This window comes from Seriola aureovittata, chromosome 14, assembly GCF_021018895.1.
Source record: "Seriola aureovittata isolate HTS-2021-v1 ecotype China chromosome 14, ASM2101889v1, whole genome shotgun sequence".
Taxonomy (NCBI): Eukaryota; Metazoa; Chordata; class Actinopteri; order Carangiformes; family Carangidae; genus Seriola; species Seriola aureovittata.
The window spans coordinates 8,342,022-8,366,045 of record NC_079377.1 but is presented as its reverse complement, the minus strand read 5'-3'; the positions used below and the strand labels follow the sequence as shown (position 1 = coordinate 8,366,045).

Genomic DNA, 24,024 nt, shown 5'->3' with positions numbered 1-24,024 from the left:
TCATTGGTTTCCTTACCTCCCACTGAGGGTGAAACCCTCCATTCACAGTGGCCATTAAAATCTCACCCTTACTCCCTGCAGGCAATATTGGCACATCAGGGTGTTCAGTTGGTGGTCTGAGCACAATAAGAGAGGGTGGAGTTTGATGATTGGGTTCTTACCGGCTCAGAAATAGTGAGTTATCGCTGCGTACAGGAAGGGGTGGGATTGGCCATTAATGGCAGGGCTTTAGCATCAGTGCTAATTTGAGTGTCAGCTGGTGGGAGATTCCTCCCCGTTGTGAGGTTGAATTGTGGGACCAGTAGATGAAAGAGGAAGAAGCTGAATGGTGCATTTGGTCTTCTTTGGCCCATACGTTCATAGTCTCGGTTGCTGTGAGCAGTGGTATACGCATGCACACTCAGTCCGAACACCCCCTTACAAGTGTCCTTTCTGGTTATGGAGGCACTTGGGGAGGATGGTATGCCTGGTTTCCCAGGCCCCAGTAATGAACTCTCAAGGATAACATCGCCCAATTAATTGGTTCTGTGGTTTAATTGCATGAATCTCTTTTGAGCAAGGTTTGGCAAAGCTCCCGTTCTTGTTTTTTTCTTCCTGCTTCACCACTTTCACTCCTTTTCTTAACCTCGCATTCTCCTTTGCAATAACCCAGTTAAGGTAAAGAATCGCTCCAGTGAAGCAGAAACACAGATTTTCATCAGATCGGCGATGCTTGTGTTTGGTGCAGTTATACCCCTCCTTCTCTTGCTGCAAGTGTGATGAATTTAATATCTATCCTGCCCAAAAACCATTGCATGTACCCCTCCCATTCCCACCACAAGGTTGGAACAGCTGCTCACAATAGAGGATTGAAAACAGCTCCCACGTTGTTTTAAATCAACTCCTCAGAGGGCGAAACACTAACACCGTGGGCAGCGTAAATTTGATCGGATTTGAGTGTGGAGTGACATGGAATGTGATTCATTGTTTTGATTGTAAGTTTATTGAGGAATCAAATGGTGGGCAGTGAAGCATAAGCAACGTGCCTTCAGGTTTGTTTGCTTTCCGCTTGGATTTTTTCCTTCCTCTGTGTTAATGATAAACACAGTGTGACACATCCAAATCTCTGACTGACTGCAGCATCTCAAGGAAAAAAAAAAAAGGAAGAAAAACAGTAGAAGGCAGGTAACAAGAAACTAAAACAAATGGGGTTGTGAATACACTGACATGGACTTGTAAATTTGCTTCACATAGTAATGCTGCCTGACTCACTAGCCTATATGATGAAGTCCATGAGCTGGAAAATTGGTGTAATCGTCTTGGCCTCTAACCTACATTGCACCCTAATTTGGCTGTGGGAGGGGAGGATGACTGCATCGTGTTTTGGCCTCAGCTCTGGAGGTCGAGGCGTCTTGGGGACAAGGCCAGCTACTACTTCCTGCTCGCAAATCACAGAGGAGTATTAATATGGCTCAATTACACAGGGCTTCATTAAAGATAATTGGACATAATCACAGGTCCACGTTCACCCCAGGGCTCAGAGTGGCCCGGCAGCTTGGTTGGGGCTAAATAAACATGTTTTACTTTGACCTGAGGTGCAACAGTGAAGGGCGCCACATTTTAGAGGAATGTGAAAATTCAAGAATGAGAAAAGCCTCATTTGCCTCATTTGAAGCCCATGTGCCTCTAGTCCTTTCTTCAGCTTTGCCAGTGGTACTGAATAATACAATAACACAAGGCTTTGTCATTACATTATTCTGTATTCATGCATTATGGGTGCACTGACCGTAACATACAGCCACACATATGCAAATCTTGATATTTTTGCACAAATAATTGTGACATCTTGGTGACTTCCTGCAATTTTAACATGCAATTCACAAAACCTGCGCAACATCAGGTCATCCAGTTGATGCAGCGCATGATATTTTGAAAAATCCAGGACGTCTTATTATGTGACATGTTTGGCTTTTTGGAGAGTCATTGCTACCTGAAATGACAACAAATCAGACATGTAAAGGGTTTTGCATTCTTCACAGGAATATTTTTTAAACGGCTAATGACATGCCCCTGCTTTTTGAGCATAGAGTATGTGCCTAATTTTCTGAAGCTCAGAGTGGATTAGTCTTAATAATGTTGTTTTAAAAATGTGTTTGCAACTGGCATCAATTAACGATTCAGTGTTAATGTATGCTGTGCTGTTTTGTAGAACATTCTTGCATCATGACTTAATTTCCATAAATCCCGTTTGCATTTTTCTTCATCATCACTTCAAGTATCTTTGGAGCAACAACTGCAAGTGAGCTGCACCCAAACCCAACAAAAAGACAGTCCACAGCTTTTTGCAGAGGGACGTCCTCTCGCTGTGACAGTTGTGTAGGAGTTGTAGAAGTGACTAATGAGAAGTCTGCCGGTCTGTCATAGTTGGCTGACATCATGCTGTGTGTCCTCCTCTGGTGACATGGCCCATCAGTGACAGTAGAGTATTAATCTCAGGATGGTGGACAGAACACGTTCACTTTTCTGACAGCGTATTAATATCTGCCGGCCCTTTAATCAGGCCACAGTGTCAGAGGATTATTTTAAGACCTGGCAGAACCGCTGGGCCACTCCTCTCTGGATGAACCAAGATGAAAGACAGAATATCCAACATCAGAGACAGAAAATGAGTTCATTACTGTAATTAGGCCTCTCTTCCTCTCCCATCTCTCCTTCTCCATCCCTTCCCCCTGTTCACCGGGCCTTGTGTCTTAAACACCCATAATGGCGATGCATTACTTCAGTAATAAAGGGCTGTTAGCAAAAGCAGACCGCCCACCCTCCATCTGCTGCCTCCCATGTACACACAGCCACAAAGGAAAGGACAGAAAAACAGCCTCCTCCAGGTCATGCAGAAGATAGATTCTGCTGACCACGGAGCTTGTGGCACTCTCCACTGGTCGAGGGAGCTGGGGGTTGGATGTGGAATGAGACGTGGTGCGACTGTGTTCATTTATCACTGTCACAGGGAAAGTAGCTAATAGAGGGAAGGAAAGGGAAACACAGACCACCATGTTCACTGGTTTATCCTGCCCTGTCCTCGACATGAAATAAAGGCCAGCTCACCCTTTCCTGACCCTATGTAGCAACACAGTCTGGATAGTACGAATGTAAACACACTAGTCTCCTGCTTAGTTTTTTTTTTTTTTTTTTTACTATGAATTCCCTCCCATTGGTAAAGAGATATGAGGCACACAGGACACTGTATAAAACTGCCAAGAATGAAAACATTTTAAGTAATGTGCTTTTAAAGGTGGGAATATTTGCACTGATGTGCTTTTATTTATTTATTTTATTGCTGGGTGTATAGCTTGATGTTTGTCCATTTTTTTCATGGTGTGCTAACAGTGATGATAAAGAAATGTTAAGCTTTGACTTTTGTTTGTGTATATTAGCAGCATAACACCCCTCTATCCTTTTGTGCTGCACAGCATAGGCTGCTGTGAGAAGTCACTCACACTGTTTTCTTCTCATGCATTGAGATTACAGTATGTCACTTTCTTTGTTCTCCCTGTTGTCAGTCATCCGTAAAAGCCTCTGCTGGAGTGTCACCATTGATAAAGCTGTTTGCACAGGTGGCACATTTTGCTGTCACTTGCTCTAATTCTGAGTGTGAAAAGACAGTGTTCAGTCATCACTTGACATTTGGGTGTTGGTCAGCATGAACGCCGTGCTCACTTCTGCTCCCTGTCATGTCTGGGAAAGAGGCCTGAGATGAATGTTGGATGACTGGAGAAACCTAAGATAAATGTCCATCAGCAAGAATAGAAGATACAAGAAAAACTGTTCAGCATATTTTTTAAAAATAAGATTCTTTGTTTGTTTTGGCCGCAGGATATTTCACATGGTGTCTTGGGGTGATGGATATTTGTTGTTTGAAGGTTTGAAGCAGTGGACTCACTTTTCCACTGATTTTGCATTTCCCAAGTCATGAAATAAAAATCACCAAATTTCAGAAACGATAATATTGTTTACAAAATTCACACCACACCACATAGACACGGTTAAATAAACATCTTCACATTTCATTTAGTGGTCAGTTTAAAAAAATAAAAATAGAATATTTACTGTAGATTGGTCCTTGGTTACACTAGCACTTTGGTATATGTGTGTATGGTTCAAGCACCAACCTGTGAGATTAGGCTGTATCAGATGTAGGTATACCGGTTTTTGAGCAGGAGAATTTGCTTTTTTGCTTTATTTAGAAATCAAAAACCAAACTACTTTGGCTTTTTTCAGCCACACACATCTGCGTTGTCGAAGCGGATACTTCAGTCACGACACTCGCATTTCGTACACTGTGTACACTTACACTTACAATTCCAACAGGGTACTGTTGCCCTAATTCAAACACTGCTGTTGTGCTTTCACCGGAAATGATGGTCGCAACATCTGACCACAATTGTCACCCACATGCAGACTGCTTTGTTCACTTGATTTAACTTGCAGGTTTTACTTGCCTTTGTATGCTCCCTGTGTCATATGACATGGAAATTACGCAGCCACTGGTGTTCATAATCACGTTTCTGCCTTCCTCAGTCGCTGTTTTGACGTTTTCAAGTTTTCAAGTTTGAAAATATCTAGGTGGCCCCTCGCCTTCCATCACATAGCCATTATGGCTACCATTGAGGGTGAGAGGTGTCCATGGTTTTACAACTAAATTTCTTTTCTTTTTCCCAATTTGAGAGCAACAACTTATAGTGCAGTGCATGTTGCCATACTTGTCAACGTAAACGCACTTATGCACTCAAAATAGCAGGTGAGAGTGTAGAAGTACGACAGCAATAGTCTATTGAAAATGAGCAGCTTTGGCCTTGTTCTCTGCGATGCAGCCAGTCAGATAATCCATTATTCATCATTTGCCAAGTGCAACATATTCCCAGAACAGTTCTCGTCACTACATCATGCATTCACATGACACAACATAATATCTAAGCCTTGTGTTAAATTACAGTGACACTACACACAGTTTCACAGTGTGAATGAAGCTGTGTTCAAAACCAAACCAGAGAGAGAGACAGAGAAGATTGTGGGAAGTTTGGCAGGAGACCGAACTGAGACGATATCATTATCAGTCTGTTTCTACACATTTGGGTCATGAATGCATTAACCTGTATTTGGCCCAGGCAGAGGCGCATACTTTATTATTACAATGTTTCCCACTCGTCCCGAGAGTATTTTGCAGAGTCTGGCTTGAAGCTAATCTTGATGTGGCCCACATTTTCCTCCCAAAATAGTTCATCCTCCTCCTTAACAGTAAATGACAGAGAAATGTAAACAGTTGTCTGCGGACTGAAGCTGTATTAAAGGCCAGTGGACGCTGGGCTCAACTTTATCTTGCATGTTCACAGTGAAACCGTACAAAGAGAATAGCTTTAACAAGACTCTTCCTCCTCACTGAAGCAAAAAAAAAAAAAAAAAAAAAAGGGAAAAAAACTAGCGGTTCACTACCCTGCTCTCTCTAATGTGTGGGGTTTACTGGGTAACTCATGGGCTTTTCACATGATTGCAGTACTAGGAGAAATGAGGCACATCACCACCCTCAAAGAACAAGAAAAAAGCATTTAGGTCAATATAGGAAGACTTGCAGCCTCTTTTGCGGTATGGTGTGGTGTGATCTTCCATGCAGAAGTCAGGGTTTGAGGAGATGAATCCAGTGTTACACCTCACTCACTTAGCCCCACAGGACATACAGTACACCCTAATGGTATGGTATGGCGTGGGATCGATGTGAGAGGAACCTTCTTGTGTTTATCTGGAGTTGCTCATTTCCTCTTAAAAGTTGTGCGTTCAGCGTCAGTACACAGTGCAGTCTCTGTTAGCGTCTCTATTATATTGTCTGTGTCGAATCGTTTTCCACAGTTGAGCGAGACTATATGACCAACTTGGTGAAACAAAAGTCTACACATGGCTGATGTTCAGGGATATTACTTATGGATAAAAATGAAAACCATGCAAGTTTACAGTGTGTGTGTGTGTGTGTGTGTGTGTGTGTGTGTGTGTGTGTGTGTCATTTGAATTACCCAAGAGGGAATGAAGCAGCTTTTCAAGGACAATGTCTTCACTCTCCTTCTCTTTGTCCTCAGATGTTCAGGTTAATGAATAAAGCTGCTGATGTCAGCCTTTTGTCTGTTTATTATTTCCCCAGTTGAACATAACCAAACAAGAGGAAAGGGTAAACCTTCAAACTTCCTCCTCTCGCGTTACTGTGGCGTGGACTACAACCTCATATCCCAGTTAAATTATTGCATATGTGGTTTTTATTTGTCATAGCCAATTTACTTCATCAGGTTCGTGTTAATTTTCCTCATAACCAACTCCATCAGATAAAAAGGCGAAGTGGAATTGGCATTGAATATGCAACACTATCCCTACTGTATAATTTGCTGGCTTGATGATGCTGCAAGCGGCTGGATGAGATCTTGCTACATGCGAACATTTAGCTGAACATCTGCCTCTTGTTGCTGTAATTTGCTTCACCACCATCTGTTAGGCATTGGCTGGAAGTACCAACAAAGATATGCATCTATCTTGTTATAAACCCATAATGGCACCAACTCCTCGAATACACTAATTAACCGTACTCGATATGCTCTACATAGTTCCAAAACTAATACAGCCCTACTTCCCTAATGGTGGGAGTTTATTACCAGATAACTGGGTACAGACAATTCAGGTCAGAAGTATGATCATTTTTATAGCTGAACTCAATCTGCTGTTTTGGGCTCTTTTTGTGGAATATAAACTGCTTCTTATGTTTTAAATGAAAATGTCTCACTTACAGTGTTGAAACCCACTCGCTGTGTGTTAACGTTTACTTTTGTGTTTTTGTTTTTGTGCCGTAGATCCAACTGTTCCAGCTGTCGTTCTGCGTTGGCGGCACGCTGTGAGAAAAGACCCCGCTCCGCTGTGCCTCAGCGCTCCTCAGACACTTGTCCTTGACATCCAAATGCTGTGTGTCGAACGTCGAGCCAGCCGCCTTCTGTGAGTTATGACGACGGCTGCTTCATTGACTCAGGAAAGAGGCTCCTCCTCCACTCACCAGTGAGCAAATCACATGATGTAATGAAGCAGGGTCCTGAAAGTCCGCTCTTCAAGGAGTCTGCCAGCAGGATATGAGTATTTTGAGCCCTGTGACGGATAACAAATCAAAACTTGTGGGAATTGTGGGAGGCCCAGAAGAATACTCCAGAGCCATGCAGTCAGAGGAGCTCTTCAGCAGGAAACTCAAAGCCCTGAATGGTGGCATGGGACCACCAACCTCCAACATGCAGGGGAAACCTGATGGTTCAGGCAAAACAAATGGTACTCCAGCCATGCCTAAAATGGGCGTCAGGGCCAGGGTGACAGAATGGCCGCCAAGGAAAGATGGATGGGACGGACGGCCTTCACCGAACTACCAGAGTGTGATACCGGTATTTCAGAACGGCCAGCAGGAACATACTGTGGAAATTCTGGAGCAAGGTGAAGCAGTTTGTCTGGAGGTAGACTACTCAGACAAATACACACTGAGTGACCTCCTCAGCCACTCCCCACTGAAGGGCCTCCACCCTATACGTCAACGCAGCAACAGCGATGTCACCATAAGTGACATTGACTCTGAGGACATCATGGACCAGAACGCTGTCAATCCAAACACTGGGGCCTCATTGCACCGTGAGTACGGCAGCACATCCTCCATCGACCGCCAGGGCCTGAGTGGGGATGGCTTCTTCACCATGCTTAGGGGCTACCGAGTGGACACGCTGGACCACCGTAGCATACCACCTCTGGGTTTCCCTGAGTTGTTGCGCTGTGACGCCTCACTCTCCCCCAGCCTGCAGACAGCAGCCCAGATTGCCAGGGGTGAGATAGTTCACATTCCAGGCTACGACTACATAGATAACTCTCTCCTATACAGCCGGGAGCGTGAGAAGTCCTTTATGAGGCGTCTCAAATCAGAATCATCTGAAACCTCTCTGTTTAGAAAACTGCGGACCATAAAGAGTGAGAGTGACGCCTTGCGGCTCTCGATAGAGGACGACAGGCGACCGCTCAGCTTCCAGAAATGCTTTGCCCACTACGACGTCCAGAGCGTTCTTTTTAACATCAGCGAGGCGGTTGCAAGCAGAGCTAACCTGAGCCAGAGGAAGAACACAACCACCGGGGCTTCAGCTGCCTCAGCTGGAGCCATCACTGGGGCTGGTGGAGGGGTTGGAGGTGGCCCTGGACCTGGACCTGGACCTGGACCTGGACCCGGACCCGGACCCGGACCTGGACCTATACCAGGGGCAGATGGTGGAGCAGCAGGATGTAGCAGTGGAAATGCCCCAATGTTTGAGTCTCCACTAGGCAGCAGGGAGGACTTGAACCCCAAGGAGAACCTGGATGCCGATGAAGGGGATGGGAAGAGTAACAACCTAGTGCTGAGCTGCCCGCACTTTCGCAATGAGATCGGTGGGGAAGGCGAAAGGAAGATCTCCCTCTCCAGAGCCAACAGTGCCAACTACAGCGGTGTGTCAGAGAGCTGCTCTTTTGAATCATCTTTAAGTTCCCACTGCACCAACGCAGGAGTCTCTGTACTGGAGGTGCCTCGAGAAAACCAGCCAATCCACAGGGAGAAGGTCAAACGCTACATCATCGAGCACATTGATCTTGGCGCATACTACTACCACAAGTACTTCTACGGGAGAGGTAAGGAATGCTTATGATAAATGTGTCTTATTTGTGTTCATAGATTATACAGTGACGATACAGGAGGTTTTGGATGACCCACTGTTGGGGATTATTAAACTTTCCAGGCCAAATCCATTTCCTTGAAACTAGACTATGGACAATGCCGTGTGAGAGCAAATGGAACAGCCTCCGCTAGTAGGGTCAGATATCTTGACGGCCCAGTTATTTTTGTAGGACCAGATGAAATAAGTTCCAGAACAATAGCAGGCCTGTGTTGGGTGTGAGGGTGTGTGTTTCACTTCCTCGGGAGAGGAGCGGTCATGTCCTCCCTGTGATATTGCTCTGAACCCTGCAGAGAAGCTCTGATTAGTCATGTGAGAAGAGAGAGGTGAGTGAGAGGGTGTGTTGCAGCTGTTCCCCGTGGGGGCCGCAGGGGTGTGAGGACCCCTCATATGAAACTTTGGGGTCAGCAAAACTACGCCAAGGTCCCAGCTCCCCTCATTGAAAAACTTATGTGACTGGCGCTGGAAATACCAAGCTGACTGCGGCCCATCACCGCATTATACATATCTGTTATTCCTACTGTCTGTGCGTCTGTGTTTGCTGCTCTCAGCAGATTGAATTACAAGTTCTTAAGCCCCCAAGAAAACAGCTGCTTCACCTTTCACACTCACAGATGCTCGAACCTCTTCAAAAAGATACTTTGTATTAAAACATTCCTCTTTGCGACAGTGTGTAACCTCACTCGGGGCTCGATATCTCCAGTCAAGGTTAATGAGACCATTACGGATCTGCTCCACTTACAGTGTGTTTGAATGTACCATTGAGGTCACTATGATAATCATTTACTGTGAAATGATGCCTCACTCACTACTCATCCCAAAACAGGTGTAGTTAACCTCTTTGTGTGATGACGCAGGTCATTGTATAATTGAAATGCCCCTTGTTGCTGTCAGCTTAGATTTGATGTTGTAGTTTTCATGGTAGATGCCTTTTCACAGTATGTGGATCGAGCCCTTGCCCTTTTTTCACAAGGTGTTTTATTGGAGAGACAAGTATGTCATCACCTCCACTTCACTGCCACCACTCGCACATGAAAACGGGCACATATCCGCGCACACGCTCGCACAAAGATGACCACGCGTCACCACTCTAGGGCAAGCTTTTATCAACCTGGGCTGAACATTGATCCTATTGATTGTCTGAAGCCCTCCCTCTCCCAGGCAGCCCTAATGGACACAATGTTTCATCCACACCCACAAGCTAAGCCTTGTTACGTACAGGGTCAAATATTATGTGTGGGTAAACAGAGATATAGAGGCTAATGTAAACCATGTATGGAAATATGAAGCTAAAATAAAGTTTTGGAGCTGAAATAAAGTTTTGGAACACCAAGAATAAAAAGTAAGGACATAAAGTCAGTGTAAGGCTTTTTAAAGATTTTGAAGGCATTTCTGCAAAGTGGAGTGACAGGAAGATGGAGAAGAGGCATTATTTGACATGACAATCAAAGTCATCCATTTTGAAACCTTTGGCAAACTGTCAACACCAAGTGATGAGCGCCAGTGACATGCTCAAGAAATGTGTTGACAAAAAGCTTTCCTCCACACCCGACACTGTCTCCCTCACTGCGCCCCATCACTATTCGAATGCCGAGTGGCCTCATATACATAGCAAGCCCTCCTACCACCATTTGACCTTATGCCTCACAGAGCATTCCCCCTCAGTCCACTGTCCCTGACAAGCCATGCATTCCTCAAACAGTTAACCCCGCGTTGCCTCCATACAGTTCATTTATTATTCATGCTGATACGCTTTTTGCCCCAACGTTATTACCACAGTGACGAGAACCAGCATATTTACATTGCATGCTCCACACAGCCTGGATGCATTGTCTAAACGTCTTCCGAAGTTTCTCTGCGAATGTCAGTGCTCTGAGTCCCCGCTGAGGTTTTTCTTTTGTTGTCTGCTGAATCATGGTCTTTCTCCTTGGCTTTAGCCGGGATTAGGGAGTGTTTGCTCAAGGCAAAGCTCTGCTCCTGTCCATGCTCTAAACACACACACACGCACACACACGCACACACACGCACACACACGCACACACACATGCCTTTATTAGACTAATATTATAATTTTGTACAGTGGTATACATTTGGGATACTCTCATTCAGTACTGTATTTTGAGTGTCTTAGTCAGGCACTTATAATGAATCTCAAATTGAATACTTTTATTGCCAATACAGGAATTAATGCTGGTCCTTGTAATGCTTAAAACTAACAAGACTAAAAGTCTGAAGCCCGGCTAGTGACCCACCTAGTGTTCATTAGATTTTTCATTATACCCCATAATAAAAAAAATAAAAAAACTGCTGGAAAGACCAAACAACATATTGATAATCTTAACAGAAATTAGGCTAAAAAAACCCAGAAGCATTATTATAATCAGTACATTTCATGGCAACCAGTCCATGAGATTATTGTTAATTTACTGCACAAATTAGCATCTTGACCTGAAGCTGACAAAAAGGGGAAATGTCATCGAGTGTCCACAAATGGAAAGGTACTCATCCTGCAGGGGTCTTAAAGGTCGCAAGGAAATTTAATGAGAATCTGCCCACCAGAGTTTAACTTTTTTTGTGTACCCCGGAGAAGGGAGGGGGTTACCAAAAACACTGGGAGACTCTCTGAGTGCCATGAATATGCTCAGACAATTTCCTGAAAATCTGTCCAACAGCAAATAACTTGTCATAGATCAAAGTGTTTGAAAAAGGTAATTCGTATTCATACTAAATTCACTGTCATCTAAGCAGACTCGAACAACTATTCATCAGTTGAACTGCCACTAAATTTTCTAAAACATTCTTATTCTTTAAAATGTCATCTTTTATTTGGCAGCTTATATAAGTTGTTTTGTAAGTCCCAGAAATGCCAAAAACGGTTCCTTCCACTGAAGGACACAAATACTTTGAGGGAACATCCTGGTGTCTTCGTGGTCTAACGCACATACCATGTAACCACTTTGTCCTGGTTTATATGTAGCTAGGAAACTTTGCCTTGTCTGTCTCACCCCATATTTCCTTCCAACCTGCACAGTCAGTTATCCAACAAAGCAATATGCCATTAAAACAAAAGCTAAAGCTTGAGCGCTGTATGATTTCATTTTAGCATGGTTGGTAAAGCCAGCAGTAGCTGTCTGTCTGTCTGTCTGTCTGTCTGTCTGTCTGTCTGTCTGTGTCTGTCTGTCTGTCTGTCTGTCTGTCTGTAGTGGTGGATGAGTCCAGAAATACAGGTACAAAAAACATTCCTTACGTTCTCTTGTTCTAAGGTGTGTGTGTTGGGATCATAAATAAATCACTTTGGAATAAAGATATGAAAGATTACTGTTTTTTTTAATCAAATCCCAAATTGATCTTTAATACTGAGCAATGCTGAACACAAACATGTCTGTGTCTGTGATATTACTTTGTTCAGCATGTGTCTGTATCGTGAGAAGCAGGATGGTGTGTGGAGTATCTGGGTCAGTGATGGGTCAGAGTGGGTCATACTTTCCAGGGCTGTATTTTAATTCAGCTATTTACTTTTTAAATCCCACTGCTATCATGACAAGCCAGTTTCTAATCCAAAGTGAATCAATTTGAAATCTCCAAGGGAACGATAGTGCTCTCTGTATTCAGCACCGTAGCTCGGCCATGCTCAATCATGAAGAAATTAATATATGCACTCAGTAATGTAGATTCATATTCTGTTGAACCAAAAGCAAAAGAAGCTGATGTCAACAATTAATGTGATGCTGAATTTAGATCTTTCTTGTTCCACCTCCAGAGCATCAAAACTATTTCGGGGTGGATGACAATCTGGGACCTGTGGCAGTCAGCATCCGCAGGGAGAGGCTGGACGAGGGGAAGGAGAAAGATGGGATGCAGTACAACTATCGGGTCACCTTCAGAACCAGTCAGGTAATTATAATACGCTGATGTGCACTTTTACTGTTCTGCTTAATGTTTCTATTCAGTATAGAACTGTTATGGATGTATGGGAGGGGAAACCTGTGTGATTTCTATCATTCCATCAAAGAACTGTTTACTAGCTAGAACACGCTTTTAAAGGGTACTTGACATATTTCTCCTATATTGCGTTCAGCAGTCAGGGCTCAGTCAAGCAGTAAAAGAACACAGGAATGCTTCAGTACCCCTGAAAACAAGTGGAGGCTTCTCACAGCTCTCCGTTCCCAAATCTGCCCCTTGCTCCCTAATGTGTCCAGTGATTCTGTGCCAGTTGTATCTCAGCTGGCCAGTCATGCAAACACTGATGCAGTCTATCAGAGTCAGTGTGACCGCCCTTGCTTGCTCACACACTCGCACGCGCATGCACATGCAACATGATTAATCCACAAACTGAGATGCACTGTCTCACTGTCCCTGGTGGTACAGAAAGCTCTCCTTGATTGATGCTGGGTGGTCTCATCCACTGAATAATTCAGGTGCAACAGATGCGTCAGGCAGGGAAATGTCACTGATATCTAGTGCCATTCTTGGTTTAAAGCACCACTCCCACGATGAAACAATGTATCTGGGTCATGGTAGCCCTGCAAGTAGCACGCAGACAATGTTTTAACTCCCCAACCACTGGAGCATCTATTTGCATGTGCTCCCGATCATTTAGCCTCGGCGCTCTCTGCCTCTCTCTCGCTCTCCCTTCCACTCGGAGTCTGTTAAGTAATCTGCTTTTTAGAAAGCCTCTCTATCGGACAGCCATTGACTGCTGACATTCATGTCCGCAGGCTGTACGGGAGGAAAATGGATTTATGGAAGAAAATGTGTCTGTCATGTTCCAAACAACAACGCAGGGTTAGAGAGTGGATGTTTTGAAGCTGTTTGGGTCAACGCTTACTGGCACATTAATGGTCTTAACAGTAAAACACCACTTAACATCTTGTGCTCAGTTAGCCTATCTTAATTATTTAGAATGTGAGTTCCTAATGCCTTCCAGTGGAGCGGTAATGAAGCCATTGCCCTAAATAATAAGCCATAATATAAAAGGATATCATCGCTGGCTCACACAGCAGCCACCATGTCAGCATGGTTCTCATTTTGGATGGCGAAATTAATCCAGTCTGGTCCACAGATGTATTAGAGAGCATACTCAGATTAAACACATTGTACAGGGGTACACTAGGACCTCATAAGACATACAACAGACTTAATTAACCGGATCACCGTCTTTTTTTTACTGTCAGCTGACCACACTCCGCGGAGCCATCCTGGAGGATGCAATTCCATCCACGGCGAGACACGGGACGGCCCGTGGCCTCCCGCTGAAGGAGGTGCTCGAGTACGTCATCCCTGAACTGAATATCCAGTGTCTGAGGCTGGCCCTCAACTCCCCCAAGGTCCCAGAGCAGCTCCTGAAACTTGATGAGCAGGGGGTGAGTTCCCTGAGATGTCCTCATGTCCTCCAGGATTTGTTACCTTCTAACAGGGCTAGGCTAGCTATTTCCCCCTGGTTGCAGTCTTTAGGCTCAGCTAAGCTAAGCTAACCTACCACTGATTATAGTTTCCTATATAAGAGGCAGATGTGAGAGTGACATCAATCTTCACTTCTAACGCTCAGCAAATAAGCCAAGAGTTAATTAATTGAAGGAAGAGAAAGGTGTTACCTCTTCTCTCTCCCCCCACACATCTTTCCCAGGTGTTTAATTTTGAAGCCATCACCACCATATATCTTTGTGATGAATAATGTTTTGATTGATTGTATGAATATTATGGTATAGATTTTACATTTAAGGTATATCTGTCTGTGTGTCTGACATTTGCAACAGCTATAGAAGGAACCTGGGGAGGGATTAACTTCAGATCGCAGGAACCTTTGTTCCATATGTGGGCTGCTTATTATAGATGAACACAGGCTGCCAGGTGGAGGGATAAGACAGCCAGTATCACACTTAAATGGAATCAATACGAATCCCACACTCTCTGCAGCCTGCATCGACTACTTTGACATACTTTTTTGTGCTAATAGGACACTCAGGCAGAAGCTAACTCACTTTTGACAACTTACTTCATCTGAGAGCAGGTGATTTGGTATTCTGCCGGGATGGTGGAGGATGTCATCTTGCATTATCTCTATTTGAATAAAATGGCTATTAGTGATATGGGCTCTCTATATTCACAGGTGTCAGAGATGGATTCATTGTGTGATCTTGAGGCCTTTATTTTCTCATCTAATGAAACTGCAAGATGGAGTGCAAGGAGTGTGGGGGATTAGCTGGTGCCACACTGCTTGTCTTACTATCAGCGAATTGGCTGCTTATTACTGTAATTACTTTCATCAGCATGAGCCCATCCTTCCAACTGACAGGGGAAAGGTTCTTATAATAGAAAGTGTCAGCCACGTCCCTCTTGTGTGTGAAGACTTTGTTACGCACATAAACAAGAGCAGCGTAATGTCCTCTCTGAAGTAAGTTGAATACACTTAAGAGAATGACAGACATTGTGTATCCTGTTATCGAAGAGTAACTTTCTAAGTAAGTGCTCTAGGAAGTTTTTCCTGCCAGATCTCAAGGAGCTGATACCAGAGTTTGTTCACCTGCCATACGACTCTCCATGCCATTGCTATGAGAGACTGTCTGCAGATACAGACTGACACTGACACACAGGAGGGAAAAAAAGTAATGTAAGAAACTACTTTCAGAGGAGGAGAGCCCAGGCTAAGTGGGGCTTAAAGCTCTTCCAACTGGCACTTCTCCTCGCAGACCTCAAACCAAACGCCCAGTGCAGGCCAGTTTTAAATTTGGACATCAGTATTTTTATACACCCCTGTTTTAATCATTAATGTTCTGCTTGTAGCACAAATGCTCAAGTTGTCAAGCACCCCGTAATCTACTTTTTTAACTATGCTGGACCTCCAACGCCCCTGTAATGTGTTTATCTGAGGAAGCTAATGTCGGACAGGAAGAACCACAGCTGAGTGGTCCGCCAGGACTGTTTTGTTTGTTTGAGTGCATCTCTACTGCACGTAGAAATCTTCATTTAGGCCTCTGATGTTGTGTGTGTGTGTGTGTGTGTGTGTGTGTGTGTGTGTGTGTGTGTGTGTGTGTGTGTGTGTGTGTGTGTGTGTGTGTGTGTGTGTGTTTGTTTGTGTGTGTGTGTGTGTGTGTGTGTGTTTGTGTGTTTGTGTGAGAGAGAGTGAGAGAAAGGGCTTCTTTTTGTGTGAACAGTGAAACCCTGTCTGGTGAGTGAGAATATCCTGGAGCAAGACAGACTTCACAATATCCTCATGATCAGTTTGGCAGAAAGAATCTCGCTGAAAGTGGTGTTGTAGACTCCGCTGTAATGGCCCTGGATGTAAGAGGAGAACAGAGCATATGTGAATGTATTTTAGATCACATTGTAGATCATAGTGAACTGACTGTGAGCAGATGTGCTGGAAAAGGCATTAAGCAGTTAATCAGATTTTGAGAAGTGATCTTAGGTGATAGAAATCACAAACAATACATTTTTCCGAGAAAGCCATTGATATAAAATGTGTATCTGTTGTTTCCATCTAAAGACTAAAATCTGGAAAATCACTGAATTCTTGTTCAGTACAAACACAGTTTAGCAGCTGCATCAGTTTTAAAATTAAAATGGTAATTTTCATCTTTGATTTATAATTCTTGATGATAAAAGAAAGGATATGAACAAGATAGAGGTCAGTCTGATGGTGTGTGATGGCTTCTAGGAAATATAACTACAAATGTAACTTACCTTCCCAGTAATGCTTGATAAATTACCTGTAACGTATAGCTGCAGCGCTCTGTACAATACAATGAACAAACAATAAATGCACAACAGTTGCCACTCTCCAACACTGCTTCTCGAGCTTCACAGTGGTGTTACAGTGGTCTACAGGTAAAGGCTTTTCAGGACCATAAATTGCTTCGTAAGTGAGATTAGTTTCACATGTTCAGATAAGTAATCTACCTCCTACCGTGGCTGTTATTGCAGCATAAAAATCTCTTCTCCCTTATGTAAATCAGTCCTCATCATGATATTGAAACTTGAGGATTAGCTCTGTGAAATTATGTAGGAAGGATTTTTTCCCCTTCATTTATTACCCACTTCCCATTCCTCTTTTTAGATGTGGAATTTGAACACTTCTGCCCCAAAAACAGCAACCAAAAAAAAATCTATGTGTAATGGTGCATGATGATCGTAGCCAGGTTTTCGGTGCTATATTTTGTATTTTTGCAGCATCGGGACACTGCAGATGTCATGGTGATGTGTGTTGTGTTAGGACACAGCTGTATCCCTCAGGTGTGTCTCAGTACTCTCTCAAGGGGGAACATTGTCCTCATTTCTCTCTCCGCTCATTAAGTATCTTTCCATCTTTGCATTTTTTGTGAAAGAAGAGAGGGGGTAGCAGTTTTCAACACCCTGCAGCGCTGGACAGATCAAAAGAGGGGAAAACTTCGCAGAAAAAGATAAATAAAAAGAGACAAAATTCCTCCTTTCCAGCGACTTACGCTACTTACTATTTTTGTCAAGTTCGATATTTTAGTGAATCACAGATCCGTTAAATGGGATACAGCTTTTTTTTTATGGCTGCTCTACCTTAGCAGTAGCTGATGCCACCAAAAAAGACATCAAAGGCGGTTACACAAGCTTCACCCCAGGAGCATTACTCATCTGTATATGTGTTATGTACCCTGATGTGCTTGCACTTTTCAGGCAGCGACAAATTCGCACCAAAGGGCAATCTGATTGTCCTTGCCGTTGGCCTGTCTGTTAAGGGGAGCAGGAGGTTAAGTGAGCCCATATAATGCAGGACAAAAAAATATAGAAGACCACATCATTGCACATCATGCCATTTCCACTGGGCCTGATGGTATAATAGCTTTCCGTCACCGCAGGAGCTTTAGTGGAGAGCAGACAGCCTGATAGAGGAAGTCACCATGACAACGGTGTCAGGAGCGCACCGGGAACTGATAACCTGTAACGGAGGAAAAAGACAATTCCAATTTGTTTCAGTGTATAGATCATTCTTTGACTTTCACATGCACAGAAACCCTCTTCGTCTTCCTGTACTGACACATTGACCCCGGGTTACGATCAAGGTCCTGTCTTCAGCTGTGAATATTGGGCAACAGGTGCCAAACGCAGGAAGCTATTTTTTCATCTTTTTTTTTTTTTTTTACGCCTTTAACTCTCTTTCTTGGCCGGCATCTGGGAGCTGTAAGCCATAACTGCCATAAATAAAAGATTCATGTTGGTGGAGAGGGCTCTCGCTCTCACCGCGCAAGAAGAATCACTCTGGATGTTTTATTTCTTCCTGTCTCTTCGTGAGACAAGTTCATATCAGACCTGTCGTTTCTGGATGATATTAATGCTTGCAGTGAAAAGCTGTGAGATTTGCCTGGCTTGTGTGTGTCTATGAATATTCCTCTTTGTGAATAAGACATCTATATTTATTGAGGCGCTCTTTGTTGACTGAAACAAGAGTATTATTTGAGTTGGGGAGATCAGTGTTATTTCCATTTAGTTCCTCTTACCAGTATTTCACTGCAGTGAAACTTGGCCAGTTTTGCTTGAGGTGGTCTTTTTTTTAAATTTTATTTTAGAAAGGATTAAAATGCTGTTGCTGGCACTTTCTAAAGTTTTCTGCCATAAAGCAAAGCTATCCCGCTCTATGTCTGTAATTCACTCCCTCGTTGCTCTACAGCTGCTCTTAAGTAGCAGCTATTAGCTCGGCCTGATTTATGCTCTGCTCTGAGCTCCTCGGAGTTCACAGCCTGGCCTCACAAAAGGGAATTTCAGCTCTCTCCTAGAAGGGTTATGAGCTCCTTCACATTAGCTGTGAGATGATGGAAAGTGGGCACTCGCATGCTTTGAGTGCATAATGTACAGTATGTATGAGTGTGGCGTGTGATGTGTATCAGCAACAGGAAATGACACTTACTCACTGAGTGTCTGTGTATGTTCCTCATTCCAGCTAAGCTTCCAGCACAAGGTGGGAGTGCTCTACTGCAAGGCGGGCCAGAGCACAGAAGAAGAGATGTACAACAACGAGAGCGGTGGACCAGCACTCGAAGAGTTCTTGGATTTGCTCGGTCAGAGGGTGCGCCTCAAAGGCTTCACCAAGTACAGGGCTCAGCTGGATAACAAGAGTACGATAAAACACACATCACACACACCAAACTAAACATCCACAAACCCACACACTTCAACTCCTGCTGATTGCAGATACTCTGCCCCCTTTTCATATTGCTTTTTGGGGGTTGTAATGTGTTTTTAGGCCTACATATCTTAATCTTGATTTCTGTTCAATGACATCATCGGCTTATATAATTCAATGGCCTTTTGTAATAAGTCCTGAGACCTTGACTGCTCTGTTCTGTGTTACAGCCGATTCCACAGGCACACACTCTCTCTACACCACCTATAAGGACTACGAGCTGATGTTTCATGTGTCCACCATGCTCCCCTACACACCCAACAACAGACAGCAGGTCGGTAAACTCCACACTTAATGCTTTATCCCTTCCTGCAGACCGCCATGTTTGCTTTTCTGTATGGTAAGCTGATGTCTGATGGTGGTAATAAGTCCCCGAGCAGCTTCCTTTTAGGATATCTTCAATCCTGGCTCCTGTCAATCTTCCCCAGAGGCTCATTTTGCCACGGTAATGACCTATCAGTTGAAAGCACGAGCATTGCTATGGTAACGGTACCCCATAGTGGGATTTTAATCAATGCATCCCCAGGGGCTGGACCTGATGTAGTATTAGATGGGCCTCTGTGTCTGTCAGCACTAACAAGTAGAATTAAGTGGATGTAGCGGTGGGCCGACGAGCGATGGCCCGATAAAGCCGTGATTACTGCAAGGTTCATCTCAGTCTCTGCACTGCTTGTATGGAATTACTTTTCGAGTCCATAATAAAACCTGTGGGTAGAACCCTGCAGTGATATGAGCAGTGGACATGCTGAAGGAGATGGGAAGTGAGTGTGTGGAATCAGGCAGTATCCACAGTGAAACACTGCCATGTGAGTCTGAACAGCAGGATTTAGAGATTTCCTTTCTGCTTTCTTTTCTCCTCCTCCAGTTGTATTTCCTGAAGTGGGATAGTTTAATTTTTTTTTTTTTTTTTTTTTTAATTCCCTGCTGGTAATCTTCCAGAAAGCCCAAAGCAGAGCTCGCCCCCACTCATCCCTTCATCCTTCCCAATTCCCCTCTGTACCCTTTTAATCCTGCTTGTTTCAGGATCTGGAACTTTATACCAGCCAGAGAGTGAGGTTAACTATCTGCACAATACAATAAACAAGCAGGTACAAAAGGGTTGGTTTCCTGCTTGTGGTGCTCGTAGAGATGCCACAGACATCACATTAGTACAGTGGTCTCATGGAGAGACTGCTTTGAAACCAGGGAAATTGAGGCTGCACAAACGGTGTCCTTCTGCAGATCGAAGACCAGTGTCTTACTTGAGAGCTGCACAGGACTTTGTTCAGCAAAACTCACATAGTCTCACTTTTGCCTGCAAGAAACTTTTTTCATTCTAATTTGAATTTTAAAGAATAAATGTGTTTTTAAAAACTTGCACTCCTGAACCATGTAATTATATGCAACCTTATACTAAATGTCTGTCTCCTTGTTTTTGACTCCATTTCTCCTTCTTTTTATAGTTATTAAGGAAGAGGCATATTGGCAACGATATCGTCACCATAGTATTTCAGGAGCCCGGGGCCCTTCCTTTCACTCCAAAAAACATCCGCTCTCATTTCCAACATGTGTTTGTCATCGTCAAAGTCCACAACCCCTGCACTGATAACGTCTGCTACAGGTAAATAGAACAAGCAGGCACCACGCCTGCAAGGCTCTCTCAAAGCTATTTTACTCAGGCTGATTAAAAAAACAGAAGGAGAGGAGAGGGAAAAAATACAGCATCTGAATTTGGTGGAATTGAGTCAAATCGCCAAATATTGGCAAGTTTCATCGTGGGATAAGAAGCTGACTAATATCCTCAAGATAATTTAGGGGAATGTGTTTATCTTTTGATGTGCTTTGCATAAATGTCTTCGTGCAAAATGGCTCTACAAGAACTTTTAAGAGCGCTTAATTTGAAAGAATAATAATAATAGCCTGCTGAGTGCTTTCTGTGGTTTCTGTCATGACTTAATAGTAATGTGCGGGAGTCACGAGGCGCTTTTGATCTGTTCAGTGATGATACAGTTATTATCTTCAGAGACACCTTGAAATTATGACTTATGGCTCTGTCCTCGAGTGTTTCTGAAGTCAAGACAACTCTTGTTAATAACATAGCATTTGCTTAACAGAGCAAGATTAGTCTGAACTCCTCTCAGTCTTTCCACCTGAAATAATTTCCCTGAAAGCCATATAATTTCAACACTTCAAATGGCTGCTCGTTATTCGTACAGTTCAATACTCCTTCACTTCTTTTAGTGTCTCTTTTCTATCACCAATACATCTGATTTATTGATTCCATCCTGTTTTCCAGCGTGGCCGTGTCCAGATCTAAAGACGTGCCTCCATTCGGGCCCCCTATTCCCAAATCTGTAACTTTCCCAAAGTCAGCAGTTTTCAGGGACTTCCTGCTCGCCAAGGTCATCAATGGAGAAAATGCCGCACACAAGTCAGAGAAGTTCCGAGCCATGGCGACTCGTACGCGGCAGGAGTACCTGAAGGACCTGGCAGAGAACTTCGTTAGCACTGCTACTATTGACTCTGCTGTCAAATTCAGCTTCATCACCCTCGGAGCCAAGAAGAAAGAGAAGGTGAAACCCAGGAAGGACGCACATCTGTTCAGCGTGGGAGCCATCACCTGGAGTGTCCGTGCCCGGGACTTCGGCCAGTCGATGGACGTGGACTGCTTGCTCGGCATATCCAATGAGTTCATCGTCCTCATTGAGGAGGAATCAAAAAATGTGGTCTTCAACTGCTCGTGTCGGGATGTCATCGGATGGACCTCAGGGATTATGAGCATTAAAATCTTCTACGAGCGTGGGGAGTGTATCATGCTGTCTGCCCACGACAACTGTGGAGAAGACATCAGGGAGATGGTGCAAAGACTAGAGGTAAGACCCTTAAAGACTCAGCTGTAATAATTCTGTTCATCCTTGAGGTCTCAATGTCTGCTGGATTAGAGACTCATCTGATCCTTTGTAGATTACTTCATGCCCATGTCTTCAGTAACAGCGTCAAATCAAATCATACAAAGAGATTTCAGAGAACAAAAGACAGATAATCAGTTTTTTAACATTGCTTCCCTCTCACAGAGGGAGTAATTCACTCTCTGTTTGCACTGTGTGTGGTTAATTGAGGGTTTCGTCTTAGTTTGACATCCAGTTTATTTTTGATGTAATGAGCATATTACAGTAAAAAGAATTAAGCCATCAAACCAGTGGTGTGTCAAAAACAGTTTTAATGAATTGGCCAAGTTGCACGCAGGGTTGGCATTACTCAAACACTACGCACTGCACTACACAAACACTACGCACTGCACTACTGCTACACAACACACTGAAGGATAAAAAAATATCAAACTTTAGCCTCAGTATTAGCCAAATAATGTGACACCTTTGCGTGTTCAGCCACATTGCAGTTTTTGTGCACCAGCAAAGCACTATAGAGAGAAAGCTTCACATTTTCAAACCACTGTCTACCGAGACTGTACCTTTCTATACATGCTGCGTTCATCTTTGCCTGTTGCTCAGTTCACTCTTTTGGAAATGTCAAGACAACATGTGCTTCGGTCTTCTTTTTGCTCTCCTTTGCTGGGTCAACACAGTTCTTGCCTGGATGAGCTTATCTCTAAGACCCTGTTCAGACCCCGGTATCAACATTCATCTCAGGTGATCTGATGTGTCCAAGTGTCTCAAAGTGCAGGTGTGAACGCACCCAGGACGCATTGAAGATGCATTTGACCACATTTGGAGGTGGTCTGAGCTACAATTTTTTAGCAGTGTGAACACAAATGCATCCTGGGCCACATTGAAGGACCACCTACTCAACTGACATCCTCTGCCACAGTCTGATTAGTCCTGCTACAGTTTAATGAACCAACAGTATTTTACTATTTCAATTGGCTTAAACATTATTTCTTTGTAGAGCTGTGTGCAGTACATTGATTCACTCAACACCTCCTTGTCTCTCTCTCTCTCTCTCTCTCTCTCTCTCTCTCTCTCTCTATCACACATTGACAACGGACCCGTCTGTCATCCGGACTGGCTAAAGACAACAACAAATACGTGTTTACTTGCATATAGAGCGGGGAAGTGAGAACTCATCCAATCACATACAGAGACACATTTTAATGCTAAGTGTGAACTGTTGCATTTTGAGCTGTCCACTTGTGATTGGATCACCTGAGAGGCATTTTAATGCCAGGTCTGCACATGGCCAACGCCGTGTCCAACATTTTGTTTTGTTCTTGCTATTGCAGCTTAATTGACCACTGATCAAACAGCTTTTATATGTTGTATATTGTATAAAAACCTCCTTGAAATAGTAGCAAGAATGAGAAAGATACAGCCCGTCTTTGTTTCAAAAAAGAGTTCACTAGTGTATCTCACCTAGAAACCGACCTATAAGTAACTTCCGTGAAACAGGGAATAATAGTCTGTCATCAGAACTGCTCAGTAAATTTATTATTATTGTGTTTCACACAGAAGCTGCATGGCATATGAGGGAAAATGGCTGCCTTTGCTTTTAAAGGTGCAGTGAAGCATTTTACTTCAGGATAGCTGTGGTCTCCCTGTGGTGAAACAATACATACTACAAATATTGCTCTTGCCATTGTATCTTTACTACTTACCACAAACCTTGTTATTTTCATCATTATGTCAGCAGAACCGATGCTTGCTTAACCTAAATACATCCTGTCAAATCTCATGTGCTTCAATTCCACGCAATTTTATCTTCTTTCCTTGTCGTTCTTGTAGTTCTTTCCCACAACATTGTAAGAGCATGGCTTTCAGAAATAACCCAAAATGCACTTGTGTTCCTGACTTCTTGCCCCTGTCCATCTGGTCCTCTTTGGGTTGTAAAGAGACCTGAATGTCATTTGAATGTGAAACTGTAAAGTGAAATCGACAGTCCGGAGAAGATTATAGACCCCCTGTTGTTAGCTTACTTTGGCCCAGAAAATGTGACTCAGCAGAGATGTAAGTTTGACCGTACAGTCAAACTTACATCATCACCATACAGTCACAGATGTCCTGCTCTTCATCAGGATAAACCATTATGAAACAGCAGAACATTGTCAAAAATTAACCAAAGCCAGAGCCATTCCCTGTGGCTGACATTTCATTTAATGGATGGAAAGATTAGCGATGATGGGATTTGGGCTCATTCTTATATTGT

The 24,024-nt window shown here is 43.5% G+C and overlaps 1 protein-coding gene across 6 annotated transcripts in view; it reads left to right on the top strand.

Moving 5' to 3' along the window:
• The window catches only part of LOC130181345 (signal-induced proliferation-associated 1-like protein 2), an 80,699-nt gene that overhangs the window by 21,864 nt on the left and 34,811 nt on the right, over positions 1-24,024 (top strand). For all 6 annotated transcript variants that reach the window (XM_056395481.1, XM_056395480.1, XM_056395479.1 and 3 more), the window contains exons 2-8: positions 6,864-8,691; positions 12,496-12,629; positions 13,910-14,098; positions 18,643-18,817; positions 19,056-19,159; positions 20,328-20,485; positions 21,161-21,737. In XM_056395481.1, the coding sequence (XP_056251456.1) occupies positions 7,134-8,691; positions 12,496-12,629; positions 13,910-14,098; positions 18,643-18,817; positions 19,056-19,159; positions 20,328-20,485; positions 21,161-21,737 (2,895 nt within the window). In that variant the 5' untranslated portion in view covers positions 6,864-7,133. The remainder of the gene's footprint in view (positions 1-6,863; positions 8,692-12,495; positions 12,630-13,909; positions 14,099-18,642; positions 18,818-19,055; positions 19,160-20,327; positions 20,486-21,160; positions 21,738-24,024) is intronic.